This window comes from Suncus etruscus, chromosome 6 (genome assembly GCF_024139225.1).
Source record: "Suncus etruscus isolate mSunEtr1 chromosome 6, mSunEtr1.pri.cur, whole genome shotgun sequence".
Classification (NCBI taxonomy): Eukaryota; Metazoa; Chordata; class Mammalia; order Eulipotyphla; family Soricidae; genus Suncus; species Suncus etruscus.
The window spans coordinates 67234900-67248917 of record NC_064853.1 but is presented as its reverse complement, the minus strand read 5'-3'; the positions used below and the strand labels follow the sequence as shown (position 1 = coordinate 67248917).

Sequence of the window (14018 nt, the reverse complement as noted above, 5' to 3'; positions counted from 1 at the left end):
CGTGACCCCGCCTTTCTCTCCCGGGAGAGCCGCAGTGCGACCCGTGCTACGATCTGCGCAGGCGCACACTCTGGCGCAGCCTGCTCGGAGCACGGCCCCGCTGACGTCGGATCGGGAAACGGCCCGAACGGTCTCCGCAGTCCTACGTGGGCACGCAGCTTTCAGGGGGCGGGGCCTCACGGAGCAGGGCGGGGCCCGCGGCGGCCAATCAGCGGCGCCCGCGCCACCGCGCTTCCCCGCCCACCCGGCCCGCGAGCCTCGGTGCGGCTCCCGCTGAGTAGCGGAGGCGACGCGGGAGGTGAGTTGTCCGTCCGCGGGCCCCTCTCGGTTCCCCGCCGCGGCTGCCTCCTCTCGTCGGCTCCCGGGGGGCCGCGGTGTGGGAGCGTCGGCCCTTCCCGGTGGAAGCAGCTGGCCTCCGGGCGACGGAACCTGGAGGCGGCCCGCGTGTCCTTTCGGCCGTGGGGGGTCTGGGCACTGCGGGTCGGACGCGCGCCTCCTCTGTCAGGGCCGGGCCTGAGTACTCGCTCGCTCCCTGCCCGACTGGCCACGACGAGCGGCCGACGGTGCTGCGCGATGCCCGGACGGAGGCGGGTCCCGGCCGACCAGATGCCGTGGGACTTGCAGCTGTCACCAGGCCTACAGGCTCCAGTGGCCCTGCGCACTTGCGGGCCTGGGAACCACTTTCCGGGATTGACGCAGACATCCTAGTGGGGCCGCCTCAACTTCTCTCTGGTCTGCCTCCGGCCCCGCTGGCAGGGCTTTGGGGGCGATCGGGAGCGAGGGGTGACAATGGCCAGGAGCCGCCTGCAAGCCACTTCTCCCGCGGCCGCTGCGCAGCTCCAATCAATCACTCACAGTCGGTCGATCAACGTCCCACTCATTTTTTTTTTTTTCTTCCATGACTATAGTGTTTTCTTCTGGTCATTTTGCTCAGGGCATCTAAATTCTTTCAGATTTCGGTTCTGTTTTGCAGCTGTTTGTCGGTTGCTGAGACCTGGTGGCAAAAAGCCTCAGGTGGCAAAAAGCTGTCACGTTGAAGGGACTGGAAGAAGGCAGGTGTGAGGGAAGACTGGATTTCTAGGGAATCTGACATGACAAGTCACGCTCTAGGCATGTTGCGTTTCAGGTGACATCAAAGGTCCACTGGCCCAAAACAGATGGAAAGAAGATAGGAATTTTGAATGCGTGAGTGGAGTTTTTGGAACCACGGTGGAATTGTGCGAGGGAGGTAGATTCAGGAGCACAGGTTGGGGTAAATCTCGAGGGAAAAGCACATTATTTGTGAGTCTGGGGACAGTAAAGCCGTAAATAGAAAGACATAACTTAGGGGCCGGAGAGATAGCATGAAGGTAAGGCATTTGCCTTGCATGCAGAAGGTCGGTGGTTCAAATCCCGGCATCCCATGTCCCATCCCATATGGTCCCCCGTGCCTGCCAGGAGCTATTTCTGAGCAGACAGCCAGGAGTAACCCCTGAGCACCGCTGGGTGTGACCCAAAAACCAAAAAGAAAAAAAAAGAAAAGAAAATCTAGGCTTTGGAAGCAGTTCTTTGCAATTGTTCAAGGCACTTTCAGAGGAAGTATGGAGTTCACCAGGCCTAGCTCAAGGCCATTCCAGCCAGTTGCTTTCAGTTTTTAGTTGCACTAGGACTAAGTGTCCCCAAAGCCTAGGGCATAGGAATACTGGAACTATCAAGCCCCTGGCTGATACTGACAATTTTTTTCACTCCTGGGAACTAGTCAGCCTTCAGCAGATCTGCAAGTATCATTCAGAAAGATTACTTGTTCTTGTTAACACAACCTAAAAAGTCCCTGGAAGGTGCTTTATGTTAGTGGATTAACAGTAATTACTTTTCCCTGAAGCTTTTCCTCATGGGAAGTGTTTTTATATATAACATGCTTAGAAAAAGCATGGTTCTTTTGAAGGCAGCAAACTTTTTTTTTTGGTTTTTGGGTCACACCTGGCAGTGCTCAGGGGTTATTCCTGGCTCCAGGCTCAGAAATTGCTCCTGGCAGGCACAGGGGACCATATGGGGCGCTGGGATTCGAACCGATGACCTCCTGCATGAAAGGCAAACGCCTTACCTCCATGCTATCTCTCCGGCCCCTAAGGCAGCAAACTTTTGAAGTTTGCTTCCAGTGGTGATTTCTAATCAATGAACTAGGCATTATTGCTACTGTATTAATTATTGTTTTGGTTTCTCCGTGTGTAAGTAGTTTGGAAAATTACCTTGATAAGCAAAACTTTCAGTGTGTTTCATCATAATCTTAATTGCTTAACATCAGTGGAAATCTTACTATTTTGTTTTTTCATGCAAATAGTATCTTCTGAAGAGGTATCAAGACTTGAGTAAGCCCACAGTGCTGTGTGGGTACATGATATTTAAGCACATTCTGCCCACATCTCCTCTCTTGAAATGTGCACTTGCTGCTTTCATGCTGTGTTGTGTTCTGGGCCTCCTCTGCCTTTAGTAAAGTCCAAACTATTCTCTCTGTTATCTACTCCCTCCCCTTCCTCAGTACCATGGAATTTAAAAAAAAAAAAAAAAAGACTTGATTGCTGAATCTTTGTTCTCTGGGACCATGAGGCCTGTGTGTATGTGGGGAACAGAAAGGAGGCTCCAATCCTAATCTCTGCCAAGCTCGAACAGGTCCTCCTCTTCTTTCCAGTCTTCCCTCACTCTCCTTCTGGATTCCAGTGCCATCATTGTTCATCTGCCCTTTGGGGCCAGCCAAGTTGGTGCCTGGGAGGGAATAGGGAACCTCACTCCTTAATTCTTTCCATCAAATGCAAACGGGGTTGTCTTTTTGGGTCTTTCCCAGCATTCTTCTTTCCTTCCCATCAGTCCTCATTTTCCCAAACTGTGCAGACTCTAGTGCAGAGGTCTCAAACTCAATTTACCTGGGGGCCGCAGGAGGCAAAGTCAGGGTGATCCTTGAGTGCAAAGTCAGTAGTAAGCCTTGAGCATTGGGGGGTGTGACCCAAACAACTAAAACAAAACAAAACAAAAAAAGATTCCTCTAGGGCAGGGCCACAAAATGTTGTATGGAGGGCCGCAAGTTTGAGACCCCTGCTAGTGCATCCGAGCTAAGTAATTTTCAATTCACCGTATCTTCCAGCTTGTAAAACAACTTTTTAACCCATGAAAAAATCTTAAAAGTCAGGGGTCGTCTTATATAGGATGCTGAAACTTACTCCAGCTTCAGGGATGAGTGATCCGCCCCCCTCTTACCACCGAATCCCATGCAGCTGCCAGGCATCACCATTCAGTCCTCTGCTTGTCCTGATTAATCATCCAGGGCACACAGAGGAGCTGAGTTACCATGCACGGCATCCCATCAGCCTCTAGGTGTCATTGCTGGTATGCGGCTTTCTGGTGCTCAAACCCTATATTTTAACAGAAAAAGTAGGGGGTTGTCTTGTATGCCCAGTCATCTTATACGCCAGAAAATATGGCATATCATAGACTTCCTGGCACTTCTTTCAGCAGCCTGAGAAATCCAGCACTCCAAACTACTAAATGCAGTGTTCAGTGGGAAAGCTAAAGAAGACATCTACTATGGGGGATACAGAGAGAAACCCTGTAAATCTCCAAGTCTACCCAAATGCCTGGACCTTATAGATGAGGACCTAAAATCGACACGTAATGGTTTAGCAATGGAAATCAAGGAGTCACTAGCCTGTGAAATTAAGAAACCTATAGATGAACAATTCAACCAACTCAAAGAACTCTTTCAGAAGATGAGAGAATCCATACAAATGGAACTGAAGGAACTAAAAAGCATGTTTGCAGGCCCTAATAGAATTACAGGTAGAGAACCACATAGACAAATTACAAGCCAGTATTGATAAGTCAAAAATGAAAGCAGAGACAAAACCTTGGAAGAAAATGTAAGATACTTAATGAACAAAGACAGAAGAAATAATCTCCAAATTATATTAATTCCAGAAGGGGAAGAAAATGGGAAAGGGGAAGAACAAGTGGTGAGGGCGATAATAGCAGAGAAGTTCCCCATCCTTGGGAAAGAGGTTCCTCTAAAATCCAAGAGGCAAAAAGAGTGGCAAACAAAATAGACCATAACTGAACAACACCAAGACAGTTGGTAATCCAAATGGCAAAAAACAGAGAGGTCGATTCTTTAAAGCACTAAGGGGGGAATAAAACCCTCAATTATAAAGGAAACAACATAAGAATCAAATCAGATCTTCTATTTTAAACAATTTAGGCCAGAAAAGAGTGGAATGACATATTCAAACTACTGAATGAAAGAAACTTTCTACCTAGAGTCCACTACCCAGCAAAACTCTGATTTACATGGGAGGGAGGGTTAAAAACATTTTCAGACAATAAAGAACTCACAATATTTGCTCTAGTCAAACTGACTCTAAATGAGAACTACTCAAAGAGCAATTACACAAACCAAATCCCCAATTGTAATAACAACAACCCTACACAATGTAATGGCACAACAGCCCTTTCTGTCAATAGTTTTCTTAAATGTCAATGGATTAAACTCTCCCATCAAGAATGGATACGGCTGTTTGGTTTGAACAGGTGTCCAATCAGTTGATCATTATAGATATCTAATTTTTAATGCTTTTATCCACAGAAATGGGTGCAGAATGTATTTGGAAGCCATGGACTCACATTGCTTGCTATAAGTAATTTCAATGTCTTAATTTTTCTATGTTTATAATAATTCCTTGATCTTTTTGTCTACAGCAGGGGTCTCAAACTCAATTTACCTGGGGGCCGCAGGAGGCAAAGTGGGGGTGATCCTTGAGTGCAAAGTCAGTAGTAAGCCTTGAACATTGGGGGGTGTGACCCAAACAACTAAAACAAAACAAAACAAAAAAAGATTCCTCTAGGGCAGGCCAACCTGGAGTTGGTCTTATGCTAGGATACTTCATGGGTAAGGTCTCCTGTTTTTAGGCCAAAGGTTTTTCCTTTCAATTTATCCCATATTTTGCTGTGCCTATGCAAACAACAACTGACACACACATACAACTTTTTTTATTGTATTCTTATCTCTTCTTTTAAAAAAAGAACTTACTGAATCTTCTGCTGTTGTATTAATAATTTTATTGGAGATACAATGATTTTCACAAATATATTTGCTACTTAACTTTAAATAAAAAAGACTTGAGTAAAATTTGATTTGTATTTTATTAATAGTTATATTTAGGTTGTTTGTTTTGTTTTTATTTAATTATATTTGAGCTTACACTTGACTAATTCTTGGTTTTGTTTTCCAAGCTGTTGTTTTATTTTTAAGAAGAAACATGGAAAATGGTGCAGTTCTGCTGGAATCCAAATCCTCACCATTTAGCCTATTGCATGAAATGCATCAGCTGCGCCTTCTTGGCCACCTGTGTGATGTGACAGTCAGTGTGGAGTACCAGGGTGTCCGCGAAGAATTCATGGCCCACAAGGTGGTGCTAGCAGCTACCAGCAAATTTTTTAAGGAACAGTTTCTTAATGAGAAAACTATGGATGGCAGTAAGACTAATGTTTACCTAAGTGAAGTGCAGGTTGTTGATTTTGCTTCATTTCTTGAGTTTGTCTACACTGCAAAGGTACAGGTGGAAGAAGATCGGGTGCAGCGAATGCTGGAGATGGCTGAAAAACTGAAATGTTTGGACTTATCAGAAACTTGTTTTCAATTAAAGAAACAAATGTTGGAATCAGTACTTTTGGAGTTACAGTTCTCAGAGCCCCAGACGGCAGAAGGAAGCAATAACATCCAAGTCTCTGTGGCTCATAACCAGCCTCTGGCTCCGACCAGTGCAGTGGAGGACACTCCTCTCACCAATGGCCTGAATGAGTCCTTAGAGCTGCCAGGGGAGAGAATGAGCAATGGCTTGTTATCAGACATGCCCTTAAAGAAGTCAAAGGAGAAACCAGACAAGAAAAAAGACATCATTAAGCCTTCCTATCCGAAAATCAGGCGAGCTAGTGGAAGACTGGCTGGTAGAAAGGTATTTGTGGAAATTCCCAAAAAGAAATACACAAGACGACTCCGAGAGCAGCAGAAAATTGCTGAGGATGACATAGGAAACTACACCTATCCCCAAGATCCCAGCCCAGATACTGAGGTAAAGATGGAGCCAAGTACTAATAATGAGGAATGCAGTGGTGGGGTGCAGGTGGAGGAAGTGCTGCAGAAAGTGGGCCAGGGGGAGGAAGAGGAGGATGAGGATGTAGATAAGAAGAGCAACTTCAAATGCACTATGTGTGACAAAGCCTTTTTGTATGAGAAGAGCTTTCTAAAACACATCCGGCACCACCATGGAGTTGCCACGGAAGTGGTTCATCGCTGTGATACTTGCAGCCAGACCTTTGCCAACCGCTGCAACCTGAAGAGCCACCAGCGCCATGTGCATAGCAGTGAGCGCCACTTCCCTTGTGATCTCTGTGGGAAGAAGTTTAAAAGAAAGAAGGATGTCAAGCGTCATGTGGTGCAGGTCCACGAGGGTGGAGGTGAGCGGCACCAGTGCCAGCAGTGTGGCAAGGGCTTGAGCTCCAAGACGGCCCTAAGGCTACATGAGCGGACACATACGGGTCACAAGCCCTATGGCTGCACAGAATGTGAGGCCAAGTTCTCACAGCCTTCTGCACTCAAGACCCACATGAGGTATGGGCAGTGGTGGGACAGATTAGAGGTTCTGAAAAGGCTTTTCTCTTAGAATGTCTGGCTTAATTTCTTGATATACACAGGGAAAATTGGATGAGGGTTTGGAATGTTGACTATCTATTTCATTCTCCATTCCAGACTTTTCATTTCTTAATATGGCCCTTCAAAAGTTGGAGAGGTAGATTGGAGATATTTTTAAATTCTTGTTGGGTAGGGGTACTGTGAGAGTACCTGCAGGCCTCAGGCCCTCCCAGACCCTTTAACTTCTGCTGTGGCATCTGGTTGCCTGGCTGGCCAGAGTCCATGAGTTTCATCTTGCTTGTGCTGCAAGAAAAGATTCTTAACCACCAGGATAACTTCTGGGTCTTACTATAAGAACTACTTTTATTTTTCTTTCTCTGACACATTTAGAACTCGCATCTAAAACCTATGGGATGGCATTGTTTCATTAAAGACATCTGTGAGGGTTGAAGAGATAGTACAGGTGCTAAGATTGCACAGGTGGGGCTGAAGTACTGGTAGGACTATTGTCAGGTATGTGGCCAACCTGAGTTCCTTCCATATAAGGTCTCAACCCTGCCAGGAGTTATTGCTGAGCATAGAGCCATAGTCCTGAGCACTGCTGGGTGGGTTTTGCATTAAAAAAAAAAAAAAAAGATGATACAGGTAAGACAGACTCTGGGGGGCTGGAGAGATAGCATGGAGGTAGAGTGTTTGCCTTGCATGCAAAGGACGGTGGTTTGAATTCCCAGCATCCCATATGGTCCCCTGAGCCTACCCGAAGCGATTTCTGACCATAGAGCCAGGAGTAACCCCTGAGCGCTACTGGGTGTGACCCAAAAACCAAAAGAAAAAAAAAAAAAAGACTGGCTTGATTATCCCAGTACCACACTGTGCATTTAGAACAGATACTTTTCTGGTCTTATTAGATCTTCAAGCTTAGAAATGTGCCCTATGGTTAATCTAAATACTAGAATCAGAATGCAAAGTATTGTTTTTAACTATAGGTTGATGGTTAGTTTTAAAATGAGCTTCCTTTAATTCCTCTCAATTTTGGACTGTATTTGGGTTAGTGTTATGCTCTAGGCATCTTTGTTTTTGTTTTTGTGCCATACCCAGCAGTGCTCAAGGGTTACTCCAATCTCTGCACAGGAATCACTCCTGGTGGACTCTGGAGACCATATGGGATGCCAAAGATAGAACCCAGATTGGCTGTATGCCAGGCAAACACCTAACCCTTTGTGCTATTACTCCAGTCTCAGGCTGGTTCTTTTTTTTTTTTTTTTTTTTTTTTAAATCTCATATTAAACTAAAGAAAAACAACCTAGGAAATTCCTAGGAAAAAGTGTTAAAGGGCTACTTTATACTATTTGTGAAATTTAAATGTTTACGCACACTTCTCAGAGACAAGGTTTCTTCTGAATAGATTCTATTGTATTAGAAAATTTTAGTACAGTTTAGCAATAATATTCATAAAGTTCTTGTGATTGAGTAAAGAAGCTTTACAAATAATGAATGATTTGGTTGTCTTTACCCGAACGGAGTACACTATAAAGCAAATGTGAGTCAACTTTCAGACTCTTAGAAAGTAGTCTGACTCTGCTGGTGACATGCAGCAGTAGACCTGGGGATGGAGATGATGGGTCCCTTTGCTTGTAACTAAATCATTCTCATTAGGCATCATCGTCTTTGCAGGCTGGAATAAAAATTGTTTGGCAAAGTGAGGTTTTAAATACAACCTAAGTTATCATCTGAATGTTGTACTTTCAGAATTCATACAGGGGAAAAACCTTTTGTCTGTGATGAGTGTGGTGCAAGATTCACTCAGAACCACATGCTGATTTATCATAAAAGGTGCCACACAGGTAAATGCTCATATTATGTTTGAATATTTTTTCCTACTGGTAGCAGGAACCTTATTTAGAAATTAGCATCTACCAAAGTAGAGCAGGTTAGTCGTAGCTTTTTATATGGTGAGTTAAGGCAAATGATTAGATACAATATGCCCAGTGTCCTGTGCTGGTGAATGTGTGGTAATAGCCTTAGCATACTCAGCATTAGGAACTGGTCTTATGTGTTAGGTGGTATGAAAAGAGTTTCTGCTAAGGTAGTCCCATATTCTTTCTTTAGGGTCCCACTTGACGATATTCAGAATATGGGAAAATAAAAAATGCTGTTTTTATCCTTTCTACTCTTTTTTTTTTTAATAACAAAGCAGTAGAAATAATTAGGATGTTCAATTAGTATGTTCAGTAAACTGATAAATCCACCTCCAAGTTTAAGATCTGCCTTAATCGTTTTGAGCAAGAACTCCTCTGAATGGTATGAAAACTGCATGGATGTCAACTTGTAAAATGCATAGTTAAGCATAGTTAAACCTCAATTATACTGTAAGCTTACATATAAAAGATTAGGACTAATGTAAGATTTTTTGTTTTGATTTGAGGGTCACACCAGGCATGCTCAGAGGTCACTTCTGACAGTGCTTATGGCGGACTATATGTGGTGGCAGGGATAGAACATAAGTAAATATCCTACCCACTGTTATTTTTCTGAGTCCCAAAACTTTTATTTATCAGCATTTTTTATGATCTCCTAGGTAGAAAATTTTAAGTTTTATTGAGTCAACATAGTAACTAACCCTAAGATTCAGAATCCTATTGTATAGGATAAGCATATAAAATGTGTTGTGTACTATAGTTTTAAACAGGTTTTTGCTTGCATTTGAAAAGTTGTTTCTAAGCAATCACACAAATCTGTAGTTTAAGACAGAGATGAAATATTTAATGATGTTCAGACTGTGACAAGAACAGAATTGTGTCTAGATAATAATATAGAGGATAGGGCATGTATTATGTCCCATGCCTGTGGCCAACCTGGGTTTGGTTCCCTGGTATCACACATGGGTTTCCTAACCACTACCAAGTGATTTCTGAGCACAGAGTAAGACTTGAGCATAGCTGGATATAACCTGAAAACCAAAAATGAAATAAAATGAGAATTGTTGAATGGAAACATGGCAAGGAGGTGAGTTCAGTCATACCGAAAGATTAGGTTCAGTCATTTGGTGAGGGAGGAGGGAATTCTAATCTTATTAAATCTAATCTTATTAAATCTTATTATGTTTATTTTGATATTGCAAAATAAAGGGCGAAACTAATAATCAGATGAATCTGATTTTGGGATTAAATGATTCAGACTTCATATGTATAATAAAATTTTTGTTAACTCTTGTAACCAACCCACATTAATTTGGATTGCTATTCATAGATTATAGATTATGCATAATAATATAATATGCATATTTTATATGCTATATAAGACTCTTAAGACTTATTTTGATCAGCTTCCACAGAAATGCTTTATTGACAAATTCTAATTTGTTTAAACTGTAAAATTAACATTTTTAGAACGACAAAAACTTTCAAACCCTGAGCTACTTGAGCCTTATTGTAATTCTGTTCTATTTGAATTTCATGGAACTTTAGAGAATTTTTTATACCAGCTTTGAACAAGGAATATCAATCTATGTGAATAGTTTACTATGTGATATAGTTTTACTAGAAAATGTAGCCCTTTGCCTCTGAAATTACTTTTGAGTTTCTGTTTTAGGAGTATAGATGATTCTTTCTGTGTGGTTTAATATTTCAGTCATTTGAACTTACGGTTTCTTTTTTTTTTTCCATGTAGGTGAAAGGCCTTTTATGTGTGAAACATGTGGCAAGAGTTTTGCTTCCAAGGAATATTTAAAACATCATAATAGAATTCATACTGGATCAAAACCCTTTAAATGTGAAGTTTGTTTCAGGACTTTTGCCCAGCGGAATTCACTTTACCAACATATTAAAGTTCATACAGGTATGGTTCGGATGTGATTAGAGCATTCACTGTGGCAAGAAAAATATTGGAAAGTTTTAAATTGACTAGAAAATTACTTGAAATTAGCCTTTTTTGTTGTTTCTGGGTCACATCCAGCGGCGCTGGGTTACTCCTGGCTCTGTGCTCAGAAATCACTCCTGGCAGGCTCTGGGGATCATATGGGATGCCAGGAATCAAACCAGGTTTCCGTTCTATGTTGGCCATGTGCAAGGCCCTACTGCTGTGCTATCATTCCAGCCTGAAATTAGCTTTTCTTTTATATATCAAGACTGTGTTTAAAATTGATGGTTTTTGGGGCCCGAGCGATAGCACAGTAAGGCGGTTGCCTTGCATGCGGCCAACCCAGGACAGACCCCAGTTTGAATTCTAACATCCCATATGGTCCCCTGAGCCTGCCAGGAACAACTTCTGAATGCAGAGCCAGGAGTAACCCCTGAGCACCGCTGGATGTGACCCAAAGACAAAAACAAAAAAACATTGATGGTTTTGAGAAACTGACAAAGTTTGAATGTTTGAATATAGATACCTGAACAGCTTAACATTTTCACATTAAAACTAGGGATAGGGCCCGGAGAGATAGCACAGCGGCGTTTGCCTTGCAAGCAGCCAATCCAGGACCAAAGGTAGTTGGTTCCCATATGGTACCTCATGCCTGCTAGGAGCTATTTCTGAGCAGACAGCCAGGAGTAACCCCTGAGCAACGCCGGGTGTGGCCCAAAAACCAAAAAAAAAAAAAGAAACTAGGGATAATCTATACTGTTTTTTGTTTTTTTGTTTTTTTTTTTTCATTTTAAACAAGAAGTTAATTTAAGCAAGATGCTTGACTTGAAAGGAAAACTAGGATTCATTTCTTTTAGAGTAATTTATTAATCTATACATTTTTATGCATATAGCATTTCGTAATTAGGGGACTTGGAGTTTACTATTTTATAGATAGGCAAATACCTTTATGGTTTGTTTGTTTATTTTAGTTTCTGGGTCAGACATGGGGGCGGTCCTCCAGTTATTCTTGGCTCTGCATTCAGAAATCGCTCCTGGCAGACTTGGAGGACCATATGGGATGTCAGGAATTGAACACAGATCCGTCCTGAGTCGGCTGCATGCAAGGCAAATGTCCTACTGCTATGCTATTGCTTCGGCCTCTAAAATACCTATATGTGGGCTGGAGCGGTGGCGCAAGCGGTAAGGCATCTGCTTTGCCCGAGCTAGCCTAGGACACACCGAGGTTTGATCTCCCAGCGTCCTATATGGTCCAAGCCAGGAGCGATTTCTGAGCACATAGCCACAAGTAAACCCTGAGCAACACCGGGTGTGGCCCAAAAACCAAAATAAAATAAAATAAAATAAAATACCTATATGTAATTTCAGTTGCAGGCCTGGGTTTCTAGCAATAAAAGAATTTTTGCTTTTAAGGCGATCTGATGATGTAGTGCTGTTTTTTTGTTTGTTTGTTTTTAGTCATTTACAAACAGCATTGCTCCAGAGTGCTCAGAATTCAAAGACATAGACTAAATAGAGCAACCAGTTTTCTTTTTCTGCCTCAGGGGAGCGTCCTTATTGCTGTGACCAGTGTGGTAAGCAGTTTACTCAGCTAAATGCTCTGCAGCGGCACCATCGGATCCACACAGGAGAGAAGCCTTTCATGTGTAATGCATGTGGGAGAACTTTTACTGACAAGTCTACTCTCCGGAGGCACACATCAGTAAGTGACAGTAGAATTTGCCTTAGAATGACAGACTGGGGAGGGGGAAGGTAGAGTGGTTGCTCGTCTTGCACATGGCCTACCTAGATTCAGTCCCTGGCATCACATGTGGTCTCCTGAGCACTGCCAGGAGTAATTCCTGAGCATCACAGAGTGTGGCCCAAAAAATCAAAACAAGAATCATAGACTATTATTGGTCCTTTGGCATGCACAGTCCTAGAACTTGTCATCATTTTATAGGTGGTGAGAGATGATGACTGGTCTTTCTCTGAGATGTAATAAACCAGAATCTCAGGAAGGTCTATCCTTGATACTCTACTCAGTGGTAGTTGAGCAGTATTTGTAGATGAATATAAGGATCATCATTTTATTATAATAAACTAAAGGAGAAATTTAACTTTATTGAGGCTATTATTTTAGATATATTTGTTTCTAAATAATAGAACTAGGGAATTTACAGTTTTTCGATAGTCAATGGCATATCTTTTATGTTTGGTTGTAGATACATGATAAAAATACCCCATGGAAATCTTTCCTTGTTATTGTGGATGGCTCACCCAAGAATGATGAAGGGCACAAGACTGGACAACCTGATGAAGAATATGTGTCATCCAAACTTTCAGATAAATTGCTGTCTTTTGCAGAAAATGGCCATTTTCACAACTTGGTCCCAGTTCAGGACAGTGTATCGACCATGGATGAAAATAGGTCTGCGGACACTGCCTGCAAGTCAGACACTCCCATGGTGTCCCAGGACACACTGTTGGCCACCACTATCAGTGAGCTTAGTGAGCTGACTCCCCAGAGAGAGTCAATGCCTACACAACTTCATCCTTTAACCAACATTGAATAAGCTTAAAGATACCTGCCAAGCAGGTCTATCTTTTTGCCCAGGAAAACAAGAAAATGTCAGGGAGGGGATAAGAAAAAGAACTGGGGGGCAGGGGGGAGGGGAACACAAAAAGGAAGTGGCTAAGAATGGTTTCTCCAGATTTTCCTGAACTATTACTAACATGCACGCACATCTTTACTGAAGCATTTTTAAAGTTTCCCCTTAAAAATCCTGATCTAGGTTTGGGAAATAGCTCAAGCAAGAGTATGTGTGGGGCTCCAGGTTTGATCACTGGTACCAAATGGCCTCTTGATAACTCTTGGGCTGATAACTGCTAGAAGTGGCCTCTGACTTCTCCTCACCATCAGCACTATGGAGGCCCTTTTTTAATTAAAAAAAATCTGCATGATTCAGCTACACTTAAAAAGAAAGGCAGTAACATCACTTGTTTCTGGTGTAGCTTTTATGCATTAATCATGCTAATGCTTATTTTCATATTTATAGTCTGGAAAATTGTTCATCTTAACTATGGAGAAGAAAGCCACAATCCCAGCTCATGAGATTGCTGATCTCTTTGATTGTTCACCCTGCCTTAGACTTTTCCATGTGGGTTTATTTCTGATACTTGTATTTTTCTACAAGCTAAAATTAAATTGGAGCCATGTGTTTTCACACTGTCTCATAAAAATGAATCAAACCAAATTTGCTTCAGGAACCTTTGAACAGGTTATTGCCTTCATCTTTTTTTCCTAATTTGTAAGTAGTGAAAAGAGTAACAAATTGGACCCTTGTAAAGTTATTCTAATATCTACTCACACAGCTATGACATCTGTTGTAATTTCTGAAATTAAATGTGACTTTTGAGATTCGTTTCTGAAAATCGGATTAGGTAAAAGCTGTCCTACCAAAGACTGAATAATAATCTGTGGTATTTTATGAGATGTGAAATATAAATCAAAAGCCTTTAGCAC

At 42.3% G+C, this 14018-nt stretch overlaps 1 protein-coding gene across 1 annotated transcript; it reads left to right on the top strand.

The window, feature by feature from the left end:
- The first annotated feature begins 263 nt into the window (after positions 1-263).
- On the top strand, positions 264-13126 carry GZF1 (GDNF inducible zinc finger protein 1). Its single transcript, XM_049775250.1, has 6 exons — positions 264-298; positions 5257-6634; positions 8405-8499; positions 10325-10492; positions 12058-12215; positions 12718-13126. The coding sequence occupies exons 2-6, from the start codon at positions 5283-5285 to the stop codon at positions 13066-13068; spliced, it is 2124 nt and encodes a 707-aa protein (XP_049631207.1). The 5' UTR covers positions 264-298; positions 5257-5282; the 3' UTR covers positions 13069-13126.
- The last annotated feature ends 892 nt before the right edge of the window (positions 13127-14018 follow it).

Coding starts and splice junctions, on each gene's coding strand:
- GZF1 (XM_049775250.1), top strand. CDS start 5,283: ATGGAAAATGGTGCAGTTCTGCTGGAATCCAAATCCTCACCATTTAGC. Junction 6,635..8,404: donor GCACTCAAGACCCACATGAG/GTATGGGCAGTG, acceptor TTGTACTTTCAG/AATTCATACAGGGGAAAAAC. Junction 12,216..12,717: donor CTCTCCGGAGGCACACATCA/GTAAGTGACAGT, acceptor GTTTGGTTGTAG/ATACATGATAAAAATACCCC.